Genomic DNA, 23,246 nt, shown 5'->3' on the forward strand with positions numbered 1-23,246 from the left:
ATAATCAAAATAGACTCTGTATAATTGAGAATGACTTGATTCCAATATTTGCTTTGCTTTCAAGAGGAGAATTTAAAAAAATTTTTAGTTTTTATTTTTATTTTATTTCATTTTTTATTTGTTTTGAGAAGAGCATGAGCGAGATGCAGAGAGAGGGAGAGAGAGAATCCCAAGCTGGCTCTGTGCTGTCAGTGCAGAGCCCAATGTAGGGCTTGATCCCACAAACCCATGAGATTATGACCTGAGCCAAAACCAAAGAGTCAGATGCTTAACTGACTAGGCCATCCAGGAGCCCCAAGAGGAGAATTTTTTTAAAGAGACTTAATATTCGGCCATTTATATTTACAGTACCAGAAACTGTGACCCACTTCCCCCTTCTTATAGTATTCAGATTATAGATTTCATATAGTATCTGTTTATGCCCCCCACACAATAAAAGCATGTGAGACAACAGCATTCCCATGGAGTTCTCTTTAGAATTTTAACATAGTAGATATAAAAATCTGAGTCTTATGTGCTCAGTGTGTTATCAGTAAATATTTGAAATTCCCAAGGTAAAATTAAGTAAAATTTAACTGTGTTGAATTTTGCAGTCTGTTAGCCACACTTAAAAATAGAAAAGAAAGAAACTCTGTAGGAAAGAAGGACACTAAAAATGAGACAAAGTCTATATTTTCCATTTTGTGTTTTCTTCATTTAGTACAATTAAGAACAACTTTTCATTTTTTAATGTTTTTATTTATTTTTGAGATACACACACACACACACACACACACACACACACACAGTGAGTGGGGGAGGGGCAGAGAGAGAGAGAGGGAGACACAGAATCTGAAGCAGGCTCCAGGCTCTGGGCTGTCAGCACAGAGCCCGTCATGGGACTTGAACTCATGAGTTGTGAGATCATGACCTGAGCTGAAGTTGGACTCTCAACCAGCTGAGCCACCCAAGTGCCCCAAGAATAACTTTAAAAAAAAATAAAATGAAATATTTTGCATCTTATTCAGGTGTTCACTTTTATAATATTATCTCCCTGATTCCAACCTTAAAATATGTGAAATATTCTGTAAACACTTTTTTTTCTCATAGAATAAACAGACTCTTTTAAGAATCTTGTTTTAATACACAGAAATCAAGATAGTTTCCCATCTTCTTGCTTAGAGTATTAGTAGATTTTAATTGTAGTCCTTAAAATAGGTAATGTGTAGATTTGATTTCTCAGGAACAGAAGTGACAGTGAGATCTGCTATGATGTGAATTCACATTTTTTTCCCACCCTTTATTAACTGTCTTGAATGCAGGCCCAATAGCTCTGTGACATTTGCAGCTGCACTGTGACATCATAAACCCCATCATAAGGGAACCTGGCTACGGATTGGAGGTAGTCCACTAGGTGCTAATCAAGTGCTGTGTTACAACATTGTGAGGTTTTCCCAGTTACAAGTGTTGTTATAAGGATTTTTAAATTATTATTGCAAAGCCAAGTAAGGCTGTCAGTTGCATCAGTTTAACTTCAGATCAACTACTGTCTAGTGGGGTTGGTGGTGGATGTGGTGGCATCAGCATAATCTATGTTTCAGGCATCCAATAGAAGAGGATTATTCAGGGGATCTGGAAGAAAAGGTAAATTATGTCTACTATGAGTTCATTCTACACACTTTTTGAGCCTCATAAAAAGAGATATAAATATGAAATATAAAATATGCCCATTTTATTTTTTTGTTTTTTGAGGAGCTGTCTACATGACTGTTGGAATGTGATGAATATACTCATAGATCTTCCTATGGCCTTCTCCCTCTCTTCATTTAAGCTTTTTATAAAAGCAACTGTTCCCTCCTCTGAGAAGCTTTCCACAACAGGTATATTTTGATTAGCCTCCTTCCACACTACCCCTGCCTGTCAATCTCTGATCTCTTACTCCGCTTCATTTTTCTTTGAAGAATTTAACACCACCCAAAATGATACATTTGTCTCTTCATCTGTTTTCTGTCTCCTGATCTGGGAGAGCAGAAACTTTTTCACTATCTCCACTGTCTAGACTGGTCCACATGGCAGGCTCCCAATAAGTATTTGTCAAGAGAATAAAAGAATGAGTTAATTCATAAGTATGACTTGTTTCTGTGAGATTTTTTGTGTGTATTTAGCCTTGGAATGAGTAGTTGACATTTATAAGAAATATTTCTCTATTTCTACCTGCAGTATGCATATTTTAGTTCAGATGAACTAAAGTTTATGTCCGTTTACCAATGTCTTTTTAGGAAAGACTATTAATTCTCTTCTTTTTCCAGAGCTTCTTTAGAATTCTGTTTGCACATTATGAATAAAGTAATTATAATACTTTCAATAGATTGCTCTTTCTTAGTGTTGCTCAGATCTTTGTTTTTTTGGCTCTAAGGCATCAGTCACATAATTCTCCTTCTTATTAGCATTTTCACTTCGTTGCCCTACCATTGCTTTCAACCTGGCCTACCTAAAACTGAATCTACCACCTGACACAAAACAAAAAGATGCTTCTTTACTTACCCACTTTTGGCTTTAGAACTTCCATGCATGTTCTTGAATCATTGCCAGTGTTCGTTCTATGCCACCTGTGTACAATACACCACTTCAAGATGCTGTATATTCCACTTGTGGCCCATGTGATCAGTATAATATAATGATAATACTAACATGTAAATGTAGGGAGCCACATGAGGTTTTGTTTTGTTTTTTAATGAATAACAGCGGTTTAGCCTATTAACTCTACCAGTTCAGTGATAGGACTAATACTAGTCACATCAGTTTTGGTAAAATCAATGGGAATAGAATGTCTGAATATAGAATGTCTCTAGATCTAAGGGGTTTTTCTGTTTTTGTTTTTGTTTTTTTTTTTCCCAAAGATATATCTTAATTCTAACTCTAGGGTATGTCATTTCTGCTGGTTCTCTACGTGTATTTCAGCAGTTTAACAAAAGAGCTGACCCGTGAGCTATTGCACTGCCCAGAGTTTGGACATAGAGAAGTTTCACTGTAGTTATAGAATTCCTATAACTCATCTCCAGAATTCTAGGAATACAGTTTGTATTAGCTCCCTTTCCACAGCAGGTATTCTTGACACTAAGCCACTTTGATAGAGTGATTATCTAATAATTTAAAATCTTGAAAATTATACTTGAAAGGTAAGTAAAACAACTTAGAACATGATTTATATTTATCAAACCTGTATGAATCTTTCTTGAGTTGTTCATTCTTCAAAATATCTAAAGTCTTTGAAGCTGGATTTCCAAAATTTAAAACTTCTGCTTAAAAGCTTGAATTTTATCACTGACCATAAACACTGTCAGTTGTTTTTCTTGAAGTGACAAGCTCACTTCATTTGCTTTTAAGAAAATGTTATCCTAAAGCTCAAGTTTGAATAGCATAATTTGTTTGGCTATTGGCCATTCTTTTGAGAAAACTGATCTGCCATCTCAATCTGCAGGTCCAGTCTGTAATACTTATAGTACCCTGGGGTATAATTCATATTATATTTTACTTAGTCTGACATCTGAACTCTCTATCAGGGTTACTGGATATATTGGTTCCGGCTGTGCTGCTGTGGTGTAGTTGATATCACAGCCTGCTGTGGTGCTCAGTTCTTTACGCTGTGAGCCAGGGCCTAAGAGCTACATTGGGATACAGTAGCAGTTTTCAAAGTGTGGTGTGCACAACCCTAGGAGAGACTCCAGGAGACTTTCAGGAGGCTTAGGAGGACTAAAGTATTTTCATAATAATGCTAAGGCTTCTTTTCCTTTTTCTCTATATTGATACTTGCACTGATGGGTGTAAAAATAGAAGAGGGTAGGGGTAAAGCTGTTGGCACCTTAGCATGAATCAAGTCAGAGGCATCAAACTATACCAGTAGTCATTGTGTTCTTCATGGACATTCTCTTGCAGTTTTCCAAAAAATACCAGTTTCACTTAAAAATACCCTGGTGAAGCAATAAATATTACCCATTGTATCAAACCTTGACCCTTGAGTACATGTTATTTTAATATTCTGTGTTAGGAAATCGGTATGTTTACTGAAAGCATTTCTGTGTAGTAAAAACTGACGGGTGTTCTTGAAGAAAAACACTTGAGTAATTGAGTGGCGAGATGAACTAGCTGGGTTTTTTTCCCATAGGACATCAGTTTTCTTAAAAGAGTGGCAAATAGCCAAACTATGCTATTCAAACTTGAGCATTTGGAAAACGTTTTCTTAAAAGCAAATGAAGTAAGCTTGTCATTTCAAGGAAAACAATTGACAGTGTTTATTGTCAATGAAAAAATTTAAGCTTTTTAAGCAGTTTGAATTTTGGAAGTCCTGCATCTACCATTGTGAACTTGATAGTTTTTCAGTATTTATAGTGTTCTGATGAGATTGATGTTGATTTTAATGAATGAGATTTTCTGATAAAGTATCATGAAATGTGTCCGCATTTGGCAGATCTGCTTAACTGAGTGAGCCAATATTTTCCAGATAACTACTGCATGGTTTTACAGAATCATGCATGGGATCCATTCAAAGTATAAGACTGGTCAGTGGATGTAACTGATATGGTTCCAGATTCCACATTGCAACTAATCTTTATGTGAAGCAACCACCTGTTGAGTTTTCGTGTAGTAACAAAGAACACTATCCACATATTTTGAAAAAGCTATTATATTACTCTTCCTTTTCCAATGATATGTCTGTGAGGTCCAAATTTTCTTCAGGTATTGACTAAAATAACATATTGCAACAGATTCAGTGCAGAAGTAGGTATGAGAATTTAGCTGATTTAAATTAAACCAGACATTAAAAGAATTTATAAAAAAGTAAAGCATTGATACTCTTGTCACTAATATTTTGTTTTGGAAATGTAATTATTTTTAATAAAATGCTATTTATGTTAGCATGTAATGGAATTGTTATTTTTAAAATGTAAAAATGTTTCAGTTTTCATTTCTAATATGATAAATATCAATGCACATAACCAACGGTATACTGGAGCTGACTTGTGAGAGCCAATTATGTGCATCTTTTTCCAACTTTATGTTCAGTGTCATCCATTGGTAACTTGAAATCTGCCACAGTAGGAGTTTTTACATTATGGAAATCAGCAAACCTTTCAAATCAAGGTTCTCCTTTCCCAAAAACTGATTGACAAATGTTGACAGCACCCTACTGGATATAAATCACATAAACAAAAGCTTTTTGAATCATCAGTAATTTTTAAGAGTATAAAGGTGTCCTGAGAGACTAAAAAGTTTGAGAATTATTTGTGTGGTGAAAAGAATACCTTTTGGTAATTGGTCCACAAAGGGGTGGATGCCCTTTTATTATTCATACAGCTTTGTCTTTTGTGCTGGTTTGTCATTTGTAAAACAAATCCTCCCCCCCTTTTTTTTTAACTTCTAGTTATTAAATTTATCGATTCTATTATGGCATGATCTTTTTCTTTCCCCAAAAATCTAACGTAGGCAATAATACTGCAGGGGCAGGTGGGCTGAATTTGCTCTGTGGGCTACATTTTGGGTGTCTCTGCCCTTTTCTGTTGGTTATGCAAGCTCATATCAGGGTTATGCAAGCTCAAGTTGTGGCTTCTACACAAAGCCTCTACTTACTGTTCAGGCCCATGCTGATCTTTCTATTCTGTACTCCTTGACTTTCATGACCTGTACGATGGAGCAATTAGTTCTATACTGTTTGGCGTGCTATTGTTTCTTAGGTGTTAGTTTTGTCAATTCTACTTTATACCCTAGTGCACCCAGTACAATGCTCACCACATAGGTTCTCTTGCATGGAAGAACGATTTTTACTTCCAGGTTACCGAAGAAGTTTGCTTTCTAAGGAAATGATCTTGTAAATAAATCTTATTATTTGTTATAAACCCAGTTTTTAGTAATTGCTTTAAAGTATAAGTAGATTGGAAAGTAGATTGGTGTTTCTTAATGTGAGGCACTACACAGAGACTTCCTTCAAAGTTTGTTTTAGATCTTGTGGTTCTACTACCATTCATGATAGAAGCTGGTAGCTTATTTCACTTATTTCATATCCAAAGTCTTTGGTTCTTGAGTAGGTTATAATGAGTAGTGAAACAGTAAAAGGAGGCAAAGTTTCTAAGATTACATTGGCCTATAGGATTGGGTTGTTTACTCAGTAGGAAACTTAGCAGGTTTTAAATCCAGGGGAGTGGAGGTATTGTGTTTTGCTGGTACAGGTCTCTGTTGAAAGCACTCAGGGGTGCTGGGAGATGGCTGTACTCTGTGCAAGCTGAATGATGGTTCTGGCCCTCTTCTCTAGATGCTTGAGCTAGCAGGGAGGGAATCTGTAAGAGGGCCATACCAGCTCCAAGGCATGTACTTTCTCTGGATCACACACACTAAGGGCATGAGGGGTCTTGGAATTCCTCTGGCCTGTGCCTTTTTTGTGATTATGGGGGGATAACAGTAACTGATTTCCATTAGCATAGAGATAAGGCATTAACTTGCATCTGGAGTAATACTAGAATGTGGCAAACGTTTCATTTATTAAAAAATAATTCACCACATTTAAGTTCTGTCTCCAGTTTCTCTTAGGAAGTTAGGTAGTTTATACTCTGGCCAAAATAAGGATTCACTGTTGGTAGTCTTGAGGTTGTAGTGAGGTAGTTTAACTGCTTTAGAACTTTGCGCTTGGAACATTCTTCGCCAGCGAAGCATGGGAACTGAAAGTGAGGAGCATGGGTTCTTTAATATCTATCACATCAGAGAATGACTGTTCCAGCACAGTAACCGCCTCCTAATGGTAAGTACCCCAGCACGCTCATCGTTTCTTAGAAGCAGAAGAAAGAAAGGAAGAATTGGCCAGTCCTAATAGTGATTGGTATTTCTTTAAAAAAAAAACAAAAACAAAAAGAACAGAAAATGATCCAGCCTTAATCCTCAATGATGATCGTTTTTGCAGGTTTCTGTAGCTGGATCAGGCACCGGAAGAGGCTCCCCAGCTGTAACTCTAGTGCAGTTACCTTCGGGCCAAACTGTGCATGTCCAGGGAGTAATTCAGACACCACAGCCATCGGTTATTCAGTCACCACAAATACAAACTGTTCAGGTTAGCTTCCTTCCTGGATGATTGGTCTTTGACTTTCTTCAGTTTTGTTTTTTTTTTTTTTTTTTTTTCCCTTTTACGAATTCATTTACCATCTTTTTTTTTCTTTGTGTAGCTTTTATGCTCAAATCTTTTTATTAGAAGTTTGGAGGAATTTCCCTTTCCTATATGGAGTGTGTTGTGCCCTGTGAGATACATAGATTTGACCAAAGATTTGCAGTTTGATTGTTAGCTCTCAATTTGCAGAATGAGTAATTGTCAGATGAGTTAATCTTTGAGTTGTTGCTCTGTACTCAAGCACAGATTTATTTGGCAAAGCTCTCCAGTGGTGCTTAAAAATATTTTGAGGATTCTTTGGCAAAGATGTCTGATAAACACAGTAAAGATTATAGTATTGGCTGTTTTCATGAATACTCACATTAGTAGGTAGGTGGAAATTTAAGTTTATCTTTAATATGTTTAATTTGTAGGAAACATAGGATATTATTGTCACCTTGGTGTTAGACTTCTACATCACGAACCCCTCTCAGATGAAACCTTGGTTTTTGTAGACAGGATTATTGTGGTTATGATCTGGAGATCTATTTTATTATTTATTATTATCAAAGTTGGTCACGAATCCTTAACATTTCTTGAAAAAACATTTTTTGCATCAATAGATACAAATTAAGTATGCATTTTTTAAAGTTTTTATTTAAAAAAATGTTTTTAATGTTTATTTATTTTTTAGAGAGATAATGTGAATGGGGGAGGGGCAGAGAGAGAGGGAGACACAGAATCTGAAGCAGGCTCCAGGCTCTGAGCTGTCAGCACAGAGTCCGATTAGGGGCTCGAACTCACAAACCATGAGGTTACAACCTGAACCAAAGTTGGATGCTCAAATGACTGAGCCACCCAGGTGCCCCAAGTTTTTATTTTAATTGCAGTTAACAGTGTAATTTTAGTTTTAGATGTACAATATAGTGATCTGACACTTCCATACATCACCTGATGCTTATCATAAGCACACTCCTTAATCCCCTCTAGCTATTTCACTCATCCCCCACTCCCCCTCTCCTCTGGTAACCAACATCAGTGTGTCCTCTGAGTCTGTTTCTTAGTTTGTCTCTCTCTCTCTCTCTTTTTTTCCCTTTGCTTGTTTGTTTTGTTTCTTAAATTCTGCATATGAATGAAATTATATGGTCTTTCAAATCAATCATTTGTTTTTCTCTGACTCACTTATTTTGCTTTCCATTATACTCTCTAGCTCCATCCACGTTGTTATATATGGCAAGATTTCATTCTTTTTTATGGTGAAGTGATATTCCATTATATATATATATATATATATATATATATATATATATATATATATAATATTCCATTATATATATATATAAGTATATATATATATTTATCTATTCATCAGTTAATAGACATTTGGGCTGCTTCCATAATTTGGGTATTGTAAATAATGCTACATAGGAGTACATGTATCCCTTTGAATTCGTGTTTTTGTATTCTTTGGGTAAATATCCAATAGTGCAATTGCTGGATTATAGGGTTTTTAACTTTTTGAGGAACCTCCATACTGTCTTCCACAGTGGCTGCATCAGTTTGTATTCTTACTAACAGCACATGAGGGTTCCTTTTTCTCCACATCCTCACCAAGAAGGATGTTGGTGTTTCTTGTGTTGTTGATTTCAGCCATTCTGATAATTGTGAGTTAATATGCATTTTTAATTTAATTTTTTAATTTTTTTAATTTTTTTTTTTTTTTTTGAGAGAGAGAGAGCATGCGCGCATGAGTGGGGGAGGGGAAGAGAGAGAGGGAGACACAGAATCTGAACCAGGCTCCAGGCTTGGAGCTGTCAGCACAGAGCCTGACAAAGGGCTTAAACCCATGAACCATGAAATCATGACCTGAGCTGAAGTTGGACACTTAACTGACTGAGCCACCCAGGCACCTCAAGTATGCATTTTTTAAAAGCATACTTTCTTGGTTATTGAATTTATTTCTGTTCCTTTTTTACTTCAGTAATTATCCTTTAAATGTTGAAATTTACTTGAACATAGTTGATGACAGAAAGATCTTGAGGAAAACATAGATATGCATACTTAATCTCGTCCCTTGCATATTTGAGTACAGCTTATTGCAGAATAATGAAACAGTTTGCAAAATTATATTTGAAGTAATAAATCCACATTCATTAAAAGCTTAGCTATCTTTCCTACACAGGTGTCTTTTCAAAAGAGTAAGAGTCATTCTTAGCAGTCTTTTTTTTTGTTCTTTTCCATAATGACCCTTGATTCCAAGACTTTCTGAATCTTTCTGACTGTAATTATAAAACAAGAAAGTCTTTCCACTCTCCTTTTTGAATTATGACTTCTGTTGGGGTGCAGGTATTTCTACTCTAGTTTTAACTTGGCTGCTGTTGGAAGAAAGTATTATCTTATATTCAGTAAGCTTTTTTGGATTTTGTTATGTGGATGATTTAATTGTCTTGGTAGAGGTAAGTGCCAGTGGATCTTGTCTTAGAATTCCTACTTGTTGAACAGTGGTCAAGTCACTTAATGTCTGTACATGAACTTCGGCTTCACCTTTCTAAAATGGTTAAAATAGTATCCTACCTCACATAAGGGGTTAGTTATAATTATATGAGAGATGTGTGAAAGCCCAATATAATGTGGTAAATGTTTGGTGGTGATACATGATTGTTGATTGCAACAACATTTTTTCTAAGTTCTATTGGTATGTGTGCTTATGTGTGGAGTGCCTATGACCAGAGATGTATAAGATTGTATGTGTAGGTGAACATAGATGTACGTCAGCGTGCCTTGGGAAGTATATATTCCTGCTCATATTGTTGGCATGTTAATAAGTTCTTTTGATTTTGCCCAAATCAAATTTTCATATAATTATAACAATAAGGAAAGTGAGTTTTATAAACTCAGAACTATCCTATGCCCTGAATTATAATGGCTAAATATATTGAGAACTGTCATGTTGTAGAGATTCGTTATTTTAGTTTTCACCCTTTCCTTATAATCATGTTATTATCACGTGACTTGAAAAATGAAACCTTACTTAAAACTCTGACCTTTCTTTTAAGGAGAAATTCCTTATTTTGACTTTCAGGAGTTAACCACCATCAAGCCCCAACCTTCTTGATATATAAATCCTAACTTTAATCAGGCTTCTTTATTTTTTTTAGTATTTCTTTTTTTTAATGTTTATTTACTCTGAGAGAGAGAGAGAGAGAGAGCGAGTGAGCAGGGGAGGTGCAGAGAGAGACAGAATTCCACTCAGGCCCCACACTGTCAGTGAAGAGCCCAATGCAGGGCTTGAACCCATGAACTGTGAGATTATGACCTGACCTGAATGAAACCAAGAGTCGGACGCTCAACCAATTGAGCTGCTCAGGCGCCCCTTTACTTTTTTATTTGCTTCTTTGAACCTATCTAATGTCTAACTTGAAGACCTAGCTCAAGTCAGCTGTGGTATTGTGAAGAGGGCAGTGAGGTAGAGATGCTTTATTTTGCCTCTCAATCCCCCGCTGGATTTGTAAGAGTATGTTCAAGGTTGAGATCTTAGGTCTTATGTATCTTATATTTAGTCCTTTCCTGTGAAGCCTCACCTGCCATTCCAAAGACTTTCATTTGCATTTCTGTACTATTTATTATCTGTCCCATTCCTTTCCACACATACCTGCTCTGCAATTGAAATGTGTATGTCTGTGCTCCTTTTCCTAATGCCAGGTGTGAGCTGCTTTAGTGTAGGTTCTGTGTGTTCTGTTGCTGGATGCTTTGCCAGCAGCTGGTTTAGTACTGCACACACAGACCCTTCAGCACCATTTTTTGATTGAAGGAGGTCATATATTTTATGATGCATTTCAGAAACTTTTGTATTATAGGTAGCAACAATTGCAGAGACAGATGAGTCTGCAGATTCAGAAGGTGTAATTGATTCTCATAAACGTAGAGAAATCCTTTCACGAAGACCCTCTTATAGGTAAGTCTCCTACTGTAATGATACTTAAAACAAATTTTTTTTTAATGTTTATTTATTTTAGAGAGAGAGTGCAAGCAGGGGAGGGGCGGAGAGAGAGGGAGACATAGAATCAAAGCAGGCTCCAGGCTCTGAGCTGTCAGCACAGAGTCCGATGTGGGGCTCAAACCCACAAACCGTGAGATCATGGCCTGAACTGAAGTCGGACGTTCAACCGACTGAGCCACTCAGGCGCCCCTGTAATGATACTTTTTCCAAAAAAGGAGAATAATTTTATATCAAAGCAGTTAGTCCATTATAGCTTTTTGTTTTAAATCTCATTCAAATATCTTAATTATTTCTGTTGTTTAATTATGTTTAGAAAAATACTGAATGAACTTTCCTCTGATGTGCCTGGTGTTCCCAAGATTGAAGAAGAAAAATCAGAGGAAGAAGGAACGCCACCTAACATCGCTACCATGGCAGTACCGACTAGCATATATCAGACTAGCACGGGGCAATACAGTATGTATGCTGCATTCGATATGGTACAGTGCTAGCTTTAAGTCTTCTCTAGTTACATTGAAGCAACTTGGGTTCAGCATTAAACTGTTCCATTTTAAAATGCATCATAATATCCAAACTATGTATCATAGAATGAAAAGTAAATGTTAAAGAAGTAAGAGATTTGTACTGACAGCTGTCGTATACTTTTGAAAAGTCAAAATTTTTTGACTGAATATAGAAGAAAACTTTTGGGTGAAAATAAAGGGAGGGTTTGCTTATTTATATGTTTATATTCATGTCTAGTAAAAGTTTAAAACTTACCTGTTTTTTGTTGTCTTTATAAGATGCATGTGAACATAAGCTATAAATGTCTGTATTTCATTCTTGTTGGCTTTTGTTACCAACAATTACATATTATGCTTCCTAATCTAAAAGAGGTACATAATGTTTTCTAAATTATGTTTTAAATGTAATTATGTTTTCACTACTCTTTGTTAATTTGTGCTGCAGCTTTTTCTAGAAGAGAATGGAAAAATGATTTATTTTTAAAAACTGCAGCCATTGGACAGATCATTTTATTTGAAATTTTAAACATCAAAAGCTGTAAATAAACAGATACATTCACATTTAGTCTTGTGCATTTTAATGGGCTGTTAATTCTGTGCTTTTTGCTCTAATTAAAGCACTAATTTTTTCCCAAATCAAGTACATTTGATATACATAAAAATGCTTTAGTAAAAAACAAGAGCTAGGAAGAAAAGAAAAAAGGGGGAAGAAAAGCCAGAAAAAGGACAGAAAAAAAAAAACCATCTTTAAAAAAATTACTTAGGTAATGGAATATGTGTGGTAATAAGTACTATGTTGGTTTAAATATGATGGTAAGATTTTACATATGTCTTCTGTTTTCCCTTTAAAAAAAAGTAATACCTAGAAAAATTCTCAAATCTTAAGATGTGGCTGTTAAACTATAATCCTTAATATGTGAACAGATCTTATATAGTCATTAGTTTTTTTAGAGGTTTTTCTTTTGATGGTGGCAGATTTGCAATATTAAACTAAATCTCCCTTAGTAATTGTGGTTCTTCAGGTAGCTCGTACCATGATACCTAGCAGAATTGGGGTATAATTTGTCCACAGCCTCTATAGGGTGCTCAGTGGACATGTCCAAAGTCAATGTTAGGAAAAGGAAACTCCCCACTGTCTCTGTAAAGAGTTACACCTTGAGGTTTTAACTGTTATTTTTCTTGTATTACTTCTCTGATTTAAATGCCTTTTTGTCTGGCCCAGTGGGAATATATGGTGGGAGTTTTAGAACTGTAAGTCAGAATTTGCCAACTGGTATGCCTCTGCAGTGTAGCACACAGGTACGGGAGTGTGAGTGCCTCATGCCTCCATCCCCAAGTGTGGCCCACCAGGGCTTGGAGCTGCTGGAGACTCCTGGCTATTCAGATCTGGCCTTGAGCAGTGGGCTGTGTACATACTATCAGTTTCTATTTGTGATGTGGTAGGAAAAAGGTTGGAAATTCCTGATAAAATAATGCTAAGACATCTTAAAGTTTGGGGAACGATCTAAGATGCTGTCACCTTAAATATTTCCTGGCATTTCCCAGTGCTGCTTCAGAGTTTATAGAAGTGGTGATCTCTTTACAAGTGATACAGAGGGGGGGTGCTGTAGTTTATTTTGCCTAGTTTATTAGCTGAAAATCTGAAATTATGAAAACATTGGGTTGAGAGAATTTCAGATGATGTGGAGGAGGCACTGGGTCCTGCCATTCACTAACTGGATCAGAGAGAGAAGCTTTATTTTCCCATCTCAGGGTCTTTGAATTGGGAATAATACAAAATTGCCAAACTCTGGGCAAAAGGAAGTAACAGGTAAAAGTGGGAGAAAGCCAGACATGCTACTTTTGACACAAAACAGAGCTGTAAGGTAGCTATGGCAGTGTCTCCTACATGGTCATTAAACTTTTCCCTCCAGCTAACAACAGAGCCTTTATTTCTTGTGCTCTGAGTGTGTGTGCCTGCAGGAGGGGCTTTGTGTGAAACGTCAGTGTGGGTGTGGGGTGGTCAAGTCAGGAGAATAGCAAGTCAAAAGTTTAGAAGTTGGACGTTTATCTGTTTGCCACGTTACAAGTCATGGACTGTCTTTTATTGAGGTTTCTTTAATTTGGACCCATACACTAGATCCTGGTAGTTATTTTAACTAAAAGCTGTGGTTGTTCTGTATGTGCTGTCTGCAGGTAAAAATTACCAGTTTTATTGGTTCATGAAAAGTGACACTAACTTTGTTAAAAATGCATCTGTTAGACACTTAGCGACACTTGCTTAGGTTTATAATTGTTTCTTCTGAAAGGTGAATACTAACATTTAAAGTTTTTAGAAGACATTTACTTTAATTGGAGGGTAAATATATACTTACATATAGACAAGATCCATTTTCATTAATCGTATTTCTTAGTAGGAATAACTTAACAGATATTAATGCTTTCATGTTGTTCCTGGATATCTAGAAATAGAAACAATTACTGGTTTTTAGACTAGAGGAGTTTATTTTACTAGAATTTTTGGAGATTCTTCTGGGTATCTGTTTTCGAGACCCTTTTATAAGGTTTTACTGTAAAATGTGTTTTTTTTAGGTTTAATTCTTTCTTCAACTTTTATTCGTGGATGACTTTCCCCCAAACTTTGTTTATTTTTTCAAAGATTATCATTTTTTTTAATGCTTATTTATTTTGAGAGAGAGAGAGAGAGAGAGAGCAGGCACATGAGCAGGGGAGAGGCTGAGAGAAAGAGAGGGAAAAAGAGAAAATCTTAAGCAGGCTCCATACCCAGTGTGGGGCCCAACATGGGGCTTTATCCCACGACCCTGGGATCATGACCTAAACTGAAATCAAGAGTTGGTCCCTTAACCAACTGAACCACCCAGGCTCCCTCAAAGATTATTATTTTAGATTGCTTATTTTTAATTTGGTATAATGAGGTAGTTGGGGTTAAAAACAAAAAGAAATAAACCAAAGGATTTGTGTGTCAAAGTTGAAGAAATAAAATATAAATGAGTGTACTCAGGCTTTCCCATATATAATCAGTTATATTTTTAATAATTGAAAGTTAGCTGTATGACAGAAGTAGGCCTTACTGTTTCAACTTATTTTTTTAATCACAGAAACTAAGAAGTGAAAGTTAGAATAGGCTACTCCCAGGGAGTAGTAAAAATAACTCTAAATAGGCAGGGATTCATTATTGCAACACCACGTAAAAGAGCTACACTTGCAAAATCTTTACTGGAAGTACAGATCTTAGTGATAGGTGTGTTGTATGCCAATTAAGTCATTCTGGCCAGAGAAAATCTTGTATGTCTCAAGAGAATATTTCTGAAAGATAGCAGTTCAGATAATCTCAGAATCAGCAAAGAATGTTACTTGTGCCTAAGACATTTAAGATCTCCATTAAATGAGAGTCGTACACATATATCGAGTAAAAGCAACTAAAGACATTTAAGTTTGCAGTTTCTTAATTCATTAAATTTTCTCTAATGAAAAAGGTTTTTTTTGTTTGTTTTGGGTTTTTGTTTTCTAATCCCTTACTCTGCTATACCTGACCTCTTCTCTTACCAATTAAGGACTATCACCCAAGATTTTTTTTTTTTTCCTAAATGTCCCTTGTCTCCGCTTGCTCCTACTCTATTTTATGAAGAACCTTATTAAAATGTGTCTGTATTAACTCATCCTTACTGGAATTCTTACACATTAAAGGTAAGTGGCTCAGTCCAAAATCCATCATAAAAAGAGATCTATGTGAACTTTTTGGGCTGCTTAAAAGAATTTAGAATTCTCAGGAGACCTCTCCTGTGAGTAAACACCAATTCCATTCCTTCATAAAAGGAATTTGCATGATAGGTGCATACATTCTAAAGTAAATGCAGTTGCATTTATAATTCTTAGTAGTGACTTTGCTTAAATTCTCCCAAGATAGCTTTCAAAGCAAACATGGAAGGTATCTGCTTAATGTAAATCTGACTTTTTAATCTCGGTGTTGCTATTGTTATAGCATGAGGCTGTTTTGGTCTTTCTTTAGCTGTATGCACCTCTTGGCTTTCAAGGCACAAGTACTCACAGGTTCTGTTCTATGCTCACTTTTTATTTATTTATTTATTTAAAAAAATTTTTTTAATGTTTTATTATTTATTTTTGAGACAGAGAGAGACAGAGCATGAATGGGGGAGGGTCAGAGAGAGAGGGAGACACAGAATCTGAAGCAGGCTCCAGGCTCCGAGCTGTCAGCACAGAGCCCGACGCGGGGCTCGAACTCACAGACCATGAGATCATGACCTGAGCCGAAGTCGGACGCTCAACCAACTGAGCCACCCAGGCGCCCCATCACTTTTTAAATTTAAGTCAGAATTCACTGACTTAGGGTCTGCTGTTCTTTTTTAAAATTAATTCAGTGAAGTTTTATTTACATTTTTTTTTTTTTTTGCAATTTGGAATAAAGATGGTTTTAAGTTATAATTAAACATTTACATGTTTATGTGTTTGAATTGGCTCCTACATACAAGTTTAGGACTATAAAGATGTTAGTATCAAGTAGAAGTCAGATGAAATCTTAATTTAAGTAAATTTTATTCCTTCCTCTTTTGATTATGAACTCTTTTTTTTTTTTTTTTAGTTTTCCACCCTTATTTATCTTTCTCTTCTTCTTCATTTATTATGAAGACTTGAAAGTACTACTTTTTTAAATTAAAAATTATTTTTTTACCAAAATCCTCAAATTTTCATCCCACACATAATCTTTTCCTTACTCCTATGATATTAGTAGCTCTAGGGGAGGAGTGCTCAATGGCAATGAGTAGAAGTCACAGATTTTTTAAATACAGGAATTTTAAAGAACTTAATGCCTAGACTAGTTGATATATCATACTGGTTACTGTGATGTATGGTAAGTTGGAGATGGGGAAACCATACTTGGGTTAATACGGACTTGAAACCAAATACCATGACTGTATAAGGATGTACACAGAGACATTTGTATAACCACTAAAACCACCTTAGTAGAGCAATATTTAGTGCATTAATGAATTACACTCTAGACATACTCTTCATGTAAGGTCAATGTGCTCAACATTCAACCTGTGTATAGAGTGAGCTACTTAATTATGGGGTATAGCTTACCTGAGACTTTAGGAGTTAAAAAAGAAAAAGAAAAAGCTAACTCTCACAGCAACTAGGACAGCTACCCTCTACCCACCATTACTACTACCAATAATATGCTAGCAGGCTTGAATCACTTAATAACAGACATTGAAGTAGAATTTAATTGATTATATAATCTAGCTGTTCAATTTTAATTCAGTTTAGATAATTTTATCAAACTAATGTTTGATGACTTAAAAGAGGAAAATCAGTATGCATATAATCTAAAATAAAAACACTTTTAATTATGCTTGAGTCCCAATCAGTCTTCGTGGACCAGTGTGAACTCTTCATTGTGATCAGCAGTGTGGCCACAGATATAAGCTTTTATGCCCCAGTTGCATGTGTCATTATAAGAAAACATTAATAAAGCCTAGGTCCCCAAAGTAAAATTAGTAGGAAATACAAAGGTATTTTAACTTCATTAGTTACTAATGGCCTTCAGAGGGGCCTATCATTTTATTTAAAAATGATTAACCAGATGTATCTGGGATTTGCTTTGAAATACTCCAGACCAAAAACAGAAAAAAAAAAAAGTTTGGGAATGAGTGGGCAGGGACAATAGATGACACAAAATTCTTTGTACTTCTATGTTTGCTAGAAAATTTCCATAAGTTTAAAAAAATAATTAGGTAGGGTCTCCTGGGTGGCTCAGTCAGTTGAGCGTCCAACTTTGGCTCAGGTCATTGTCTCGTGGCTTGTGGGTTTGAGCCCTGCGTTGGGCTCTTGCTGACAGCTCAGAGCCTGGAGCCTGCTTCGGATTCTGTGTCTCCCTCTCCCTCTTCTTCTCCCCGATTGTTCTCTGTCTCTGTCTCTCTGTCTCTCTCAAAAATAAATGAACACTAAAAAAAATTTAAAAATAATTAAGTAAAACAAAAGGTGTGACTAAACTCAGTTAATTTCATCATAAATTTTCCTGCTATGTATCTTGATGTGTGTTTACTGAAAGCACATATTTTGCTATCTTTGAATATTTTGTAGCCTAAAAGTTTGCTCTTCAAATCTTGAATACACACACACACACACACACACACACACACACACACACACACACACAAAATGTAATTCTAGTATCCTGAAGCATTGGGAAATCTTGTTAATTGTCAAATGAGAGGTAACATTTTGAATGGGAAGATCTTCTGCCATTTGATAATGCCAAAATCAAGAGGGCCTTTGGTATAAAAAATAAAAGCCAGGTTAAAGTACAAGACTTATCAGTAGAAATGTTCTCCCCTAGAGCTAGGTTGTATGCATATGTGTGTTTAGCTTTATTTTCCACATCTAATTATATAATGACTTGACCAGAAAATAAAATGCTGAGAGGAACAAATTCTTGATATATCAACTTTTCACTGTGTGAAAGCAAAGAAGTTTTGATGGGAATTATGAGGAAACATTGAAAAAAATAAGAAAATATGGAAAGAAAAAAGTAAGGGTCTTAGTTATCTATTTCATGTTCTTACCCTCAGCAGCAACTACTCTCGCCTTACATTTTTTTTACAAAAGCCTAGTCCCAAAGCTTGCTAATTGCATTGGCATTGAAAATTAAGTTGTAGTTAGAACGTAAAGCCATACTTTATTGAATTCTAGATTCAGGAATGGCTCAGTTGTTTATGATACAGTTTGTCACGAAATGATAGCCATCATTCATCGTTAATACATTCAGCTTTGTGCTTCTCCCACACTGTGCATACACAGCCTGTGCCTCTTCTTCTGACACTAAACTGTCAACTGAAAACACATTCAAATATATGATAACATATGAAATTCATTCACATCCAGGCATGAAGATCTGAGGAAGCAATACCTCCTCTTTTTCTTACTTCTCTTTTAAGAAAGTCGGGGCGCCTGGGTGGTGCAGTCGGTTAAGCGTCCGACTTCAGCCAGGTCACGATCTCGCCGTCCGTGAGTTCGAGCCCCGCGTCAGGCTCTGGGCTGATGGCTCAGAGCCTGGAGCCTGTTTCTGATTCTGGGTCTCCCTCTCTCTCTGCCCCTCCCCCGTTCATGCTCTGTCTCTCTCTGTTCCAAAAATAAATAAACGTTGAAAAAAAAAAATTAAAAAAAAAAAAAAAAAGAAAGTAGGCATAGTTAGGTTTCTTCCAAACGCTTTTATTTATTATAAAGGGTGAACCCTGAGACCCTTGAAATCTTATTTTTAAAATGTGTACAGAGGGGCACCTGGGTAACTCAGTCGGTTAAGCGTATGACGCTTGATTTCAGCTCAGGTCGTGATCTCACAGTTTTTTGGATTGAGCTCCATGTTGGACTTTGCGCTGACTGTGTGAAGCCTGCTTGGAATTCTCTCTCCCTCTCTCTCTGCTTCTCTCCCCCACTTTCTCTCTCTCTTTCTCTCAAAAGTAAATAAACTTTAAAAAATAAAATGTGTACAGAACATAATGCTCTACATGAGCCAGATGAACAAAGGGCTATTACGTGAGTTTCTCAGCCTCAGCACTGTTGACATTCTATAACTGATTCTTCACTGTTTGTCAATCATATCCTAATGGTGGCCTGTCAGAGAACAAAAACACAGAGAATGCATCTTGCTGAAACCTTTTGAAAATATTAACCCATCTTTCTCTTAATTTAGGCCCTAGAACTAAAGATTTGTCGTTACTCTTTCCAGTAGTTCTGACAGGTTTATACAATCAGGTCTTCACCTAAATGGGCCTTTGCTTAGATCCTGGAAAAAAACAGTAGAGAATAAGTTGGAAATATTGACATACATTCCCCCACTACTGTAACATTCCTGTAAGGCATTTGCATTGATCTATAGGCCTTGTGTTATTCTGATGTATTGTTACCTTCATTGTAAATCTAGTGAGCTGATTTATATGTGGTTTTTTTTTTTTTTTTTTTGAAGGGTTCTACTTAATGTCTGGTACTTAAACTAAAACATAGAGTCATACTATTTATGTTAAACTATACTGAAGTCTCGGATATTTTAACAGGAATTGAAATTGAATTAGCATTGAATTGAATTAGAGTAAAATTCAAAAAGAAAACATTTGATCTGTTCTTTGGAAACTTTTGGTTAATATGTTAACTTTTAAACATGGCTGGCAGGTCTCAGTGTTCAGAGGAAGTCTACCTCGTTACCTCTGCTATGAGCTGCAGTTATTCAGGACATTTGGTAGACATAAATATTGTAGCACAAATTCTTTCAGTAGTTATTTTTTAAGATCCTTTCCAATGTAACATTTTATATTTCATATTTTATATTTCATCACATAGTCAAAATGGTAAAGGTTGCAGTTTTATAGACTTAAGTTTTAAAACCAAAATATATAGTAATATAGGTTCCATTAAAAGCTACTTTCTTTTGATAGGTTAGAAAGTAGTTAGCTGAATGAAAGTATAGATTCATTGTAGTTGTGATGCTCGATAGAATTGCACTGACCGTGTTTTAAATATTAGAAGAATGCTATTTATCTATAACTAAAAACATCTGGAAGAGTGGAGAAAATCAAGAAGCTGAACTTTCTCCCTGTCTACATCTCCACTCTTCCTCTTAAATAATTTAGTTGGTTGGATACCATGGAGGAGGGAAACTCCGTGGGTTCTATGTATTTCAAATAATTCTGAATATAGCATATCTTCAAGGGTTGATGAGATTTTTCAGAGTGTTTTCCCATGAAGAAGGACCTCCCTATCAATTCAGCATAGAGAAATAAGGGTAACTTGAGAATGAGGAGCGTTGGTAATTAATATGCCCGCGGTAGATTCTTCCAATACGGGATTATTAAAAATGAATCTTGAAATTCTCTAATATTTCTTTTCTCTTTCTGTTAAGTTGCTATAGCCCAAGGTGGAACAATCCAGATTTCTAACCCAGGATCTGATGGTGTTCAGGGACTACAGGCATTAACAATGACAAATTCAGGAGCTCCTCCTCCAGGTGCTACAATTGTACAGTATGCAGCACAGTCAGCTGATGGCACACAGCAGTTCTTTGTCCCAGGCAGCCAGGTTGTTGTGCAAGGTACATTTTATTAATCTAATACATTTAGAATACACTGTATCACACCATTTAGTGGTGATTTTATAGTTTTATGAAATATACAGGAGGCAGATTTGGGGTGGGGGGAGGCACTTTAAAAGGCTTGAAGAGGGAATATTTTAGTACGTTAAACAAGCTAAATTATATGATTTTTACTTTTTCGCGGGCTTTATTGGCTCTAAAGAAAGGTTCCAATCAGGGTAGCATGATGGGGAAAAAGGACTTGGACACATGAGAGAATTTTTTAATTAATTAAATATCCTTTCTCTGGGGGTTATAAATATTATACCTAATACGTATTTTTATTACCTGGTCTATGAAGATTTAAGTATCCAGTGCATGGTGCACTGAATTGGGGGTTTTCCCCAGATGTTACACTCAAGTCTAAGTTCTAGACATCTCATTTCAAAACAAATGCTGATATTTGTTTCTCTAGACCATTCCAGGTATCCACTCTATTTCATATGGAAGTAGTGAAATAAAATAGTTGGGATGTAGCCCTAAGCTTTCAGGGTAACCTAAGATTTCAGTTAAATTCAAGCTATACATTGTTTTAATATCATTCATTTGTGCTCATAATAACTATAATGTGTTTAATACAACTTGCAAAAACCCTATATTTTAATTTAATAACTCTATTCCTCTTGGCATTTGCTTAGATGTTTGATGTAGCACTAATTTTAAGGGGGATAATATTCATTCTTTTGGTTTGAAAGTCTTGCAAGTATGGGAAAAAAGCAGATTCTGACTGACGAGTCTCTTGATAATAAGCTTTACCCTTAGGTGTTTTGGAGGTTAATGTGGACTATAATAAAAGTATATGAAGAACTGAAGGAGTTCATTTATGGAGTAAAAAAATCCATAGTACTTCCCTAGTATTTTGTTTTCTTTACTTTGTAAAATCAAAATCATCTGTTTTATTTCCCCTGATTCCCATGAACCCTCTATGTCTAAATAAATAATCATAAAAAGTCATCATTTCTTCTAATTTATCTTTTTTTATGTGGAAAATCTACTGTAAACCTGATATTTTAACATAAGGAGAGCTTTAAAAATGTTTTGTGTTTTGCATAGATCATACAATAATGAGTTTTGTGCTTTTGGGGTTTTATTGAAGGAATCTTCTCTTCTGTAAGCCAAAGACATTTTTCTATATTAGTTATATTAGCTTTATAGCTTTACCTTTCACATTTATGTCCTTAGTCCACCCCAGGTCCACTTCTGTATTTGGTATTAGGTGGGAATTCACTGTCATTTTTCTCCACATATGGAGCCAGTTTTCTCCTACTAATGGTTTATCCTTTCCCCATTAACTTGTGGGACAATGTTAATTATATAGTAAGTTCTCATGTATTCTCAGATGTTTCGGAACTATTTTGTACTATTGGTCTCCTTTTCTGTATGCCAGTACCATACTGATTTGTTCTCAAACAGAACAAGTTTCCCTTTTTTATCTTAAAAAAAAAAAAATTCTAGTAGTGCTGATTTAGCTTGTATGACCCATTATTCTTCCATATGCATTTAGAACAAATTTGAGTTTCTAAATAATGATACAATAATAAAACCAGCAATGAGGTTGCATTTAACTTATAGGGGAAACTGAAGTTTTTTTTTAATTCAAATATAATTGACATATATCATTAGTTTCAACTGTACTGGTTTGACATTTGTTTAAAATACAGTAAGTGATTACAAGTAAGTCTAGTTAACATCCATCACCACAGTTACAAATTGCTTTTTTCTTGTGATGAGAACTGTTAAGATTTAGTCTCTTAGCAATTTTCAAATAGGCGACATAGTATTATTAACCGTAGTCACCATGCTGTACATTATATCCCCAGGACTTTTTTGTACCTTTTGATCCCCTTCACCCATTTTACACCCTTCCTGCCAGCACCTCCCTCCCCATCTCTGGCAGTCACCAGTCTGTTCTCTGTATCTGAGTTCTGGGTTTTTTGTTGTTGTTGTTGTTGAAGATTCCACTTGCAAGTACCATCATACAGTGTCTTTCCTTTGTTCGACTTCACCTAGCTTATTACCTTCAAGTTCCACCCATGTTGTCACAGATAGCAAGATTTCCTTCTCTTATGTATAATAATAATCCAGTGTGTGTGTGTGGGTGTGTGTGTGTGTGTGTGTACACACACTACATTTTCTTTATCCACTCACCTATCAATGGACACTTAGGTTGCTTCCATATCTTGGCTATTGTAAATAATGCTGCAATGAACATGGGAGTGAATATATCTTTTCCAGTTAGTGTTTTTGTTTTCTTTGGGTAAATACCCAGTAGTACAATTGCTGAATCATACGGTAGTTCTATTTTTAACTTATTGAGGAACTTCCATACTGTTTTCTATAGTGCTGCACTGATTTACATTCCTACCAACAGCGTACAAGGGTGAGGGAGAACTGAGGTCTTCATAATGTTAAACTGACCTATTCCAAAGCACAGAATGTCTCATTTATGTAGATCTTATTTTAACTTTTTTCAACAGTTGAAAATTTTCT

At 35.7% G+C, this 23,246-nt stretch overlaps 1 protein-coding gene across 25 annotated transcripts in view; it reads left to right on the forward strand.

Annotated features, from left to right (window-relative positions):
• CREM (cAMP responsive element modulator) overlaps window positions 1-23,246 on the forward strand; it is a 70,819-nt gene that overhangs the window by 27,880 nt on the left and 19,693 nt on the right. For 7 of the 25 annotated variants that reach the window (XM_045465534.1, XM_045465532.1, XM_045465533.1 and 4 more), the window contains exons 4-7: window positions 6,929-7,075; window positions 10,966-11,063; window positions 11,422-11,564; window positions 20,529-20,717. In XM_045465534.1, coding sequence (XP_045321490.1) covers window positions 6,929-7,075; window positions 10,966-11,063; window positions 11,422-11,564; window positions 20,529-20,717 — 577 coding nt within the window. Of the gene's footprint in view, window positions 1-1,389; window positions 1,624-5,959; window positions 6,770-6,928; window positions 7,076-10,965; window positions 11,064-11,421; window positions 11,565-20,528; window positions 20,718-23,246 lie in introns of those variants that run through there. The other 18 variants (XM_045465541.1, XM_045465542.1, XM_045465544.1 and 15 more) reach the window with 9 other exon arrangements.

This window comes from Leopardus geoffroyi, chromosome B4 (assembly GCF_018350155.1).
Source record: "Leopardus geoffroyi isolate Oge1 chromosome B4, O.geoffroyi_Oge1_pat1.0, whole genome shotgun sequence".
Classification (NCBI taxonomy): domain Eukaryota; kingdom Metazoa; phylum Chordata; class Mammalia; order Carnivora; family Felidae; genus Leopardus; species Leopardus geoffroyi.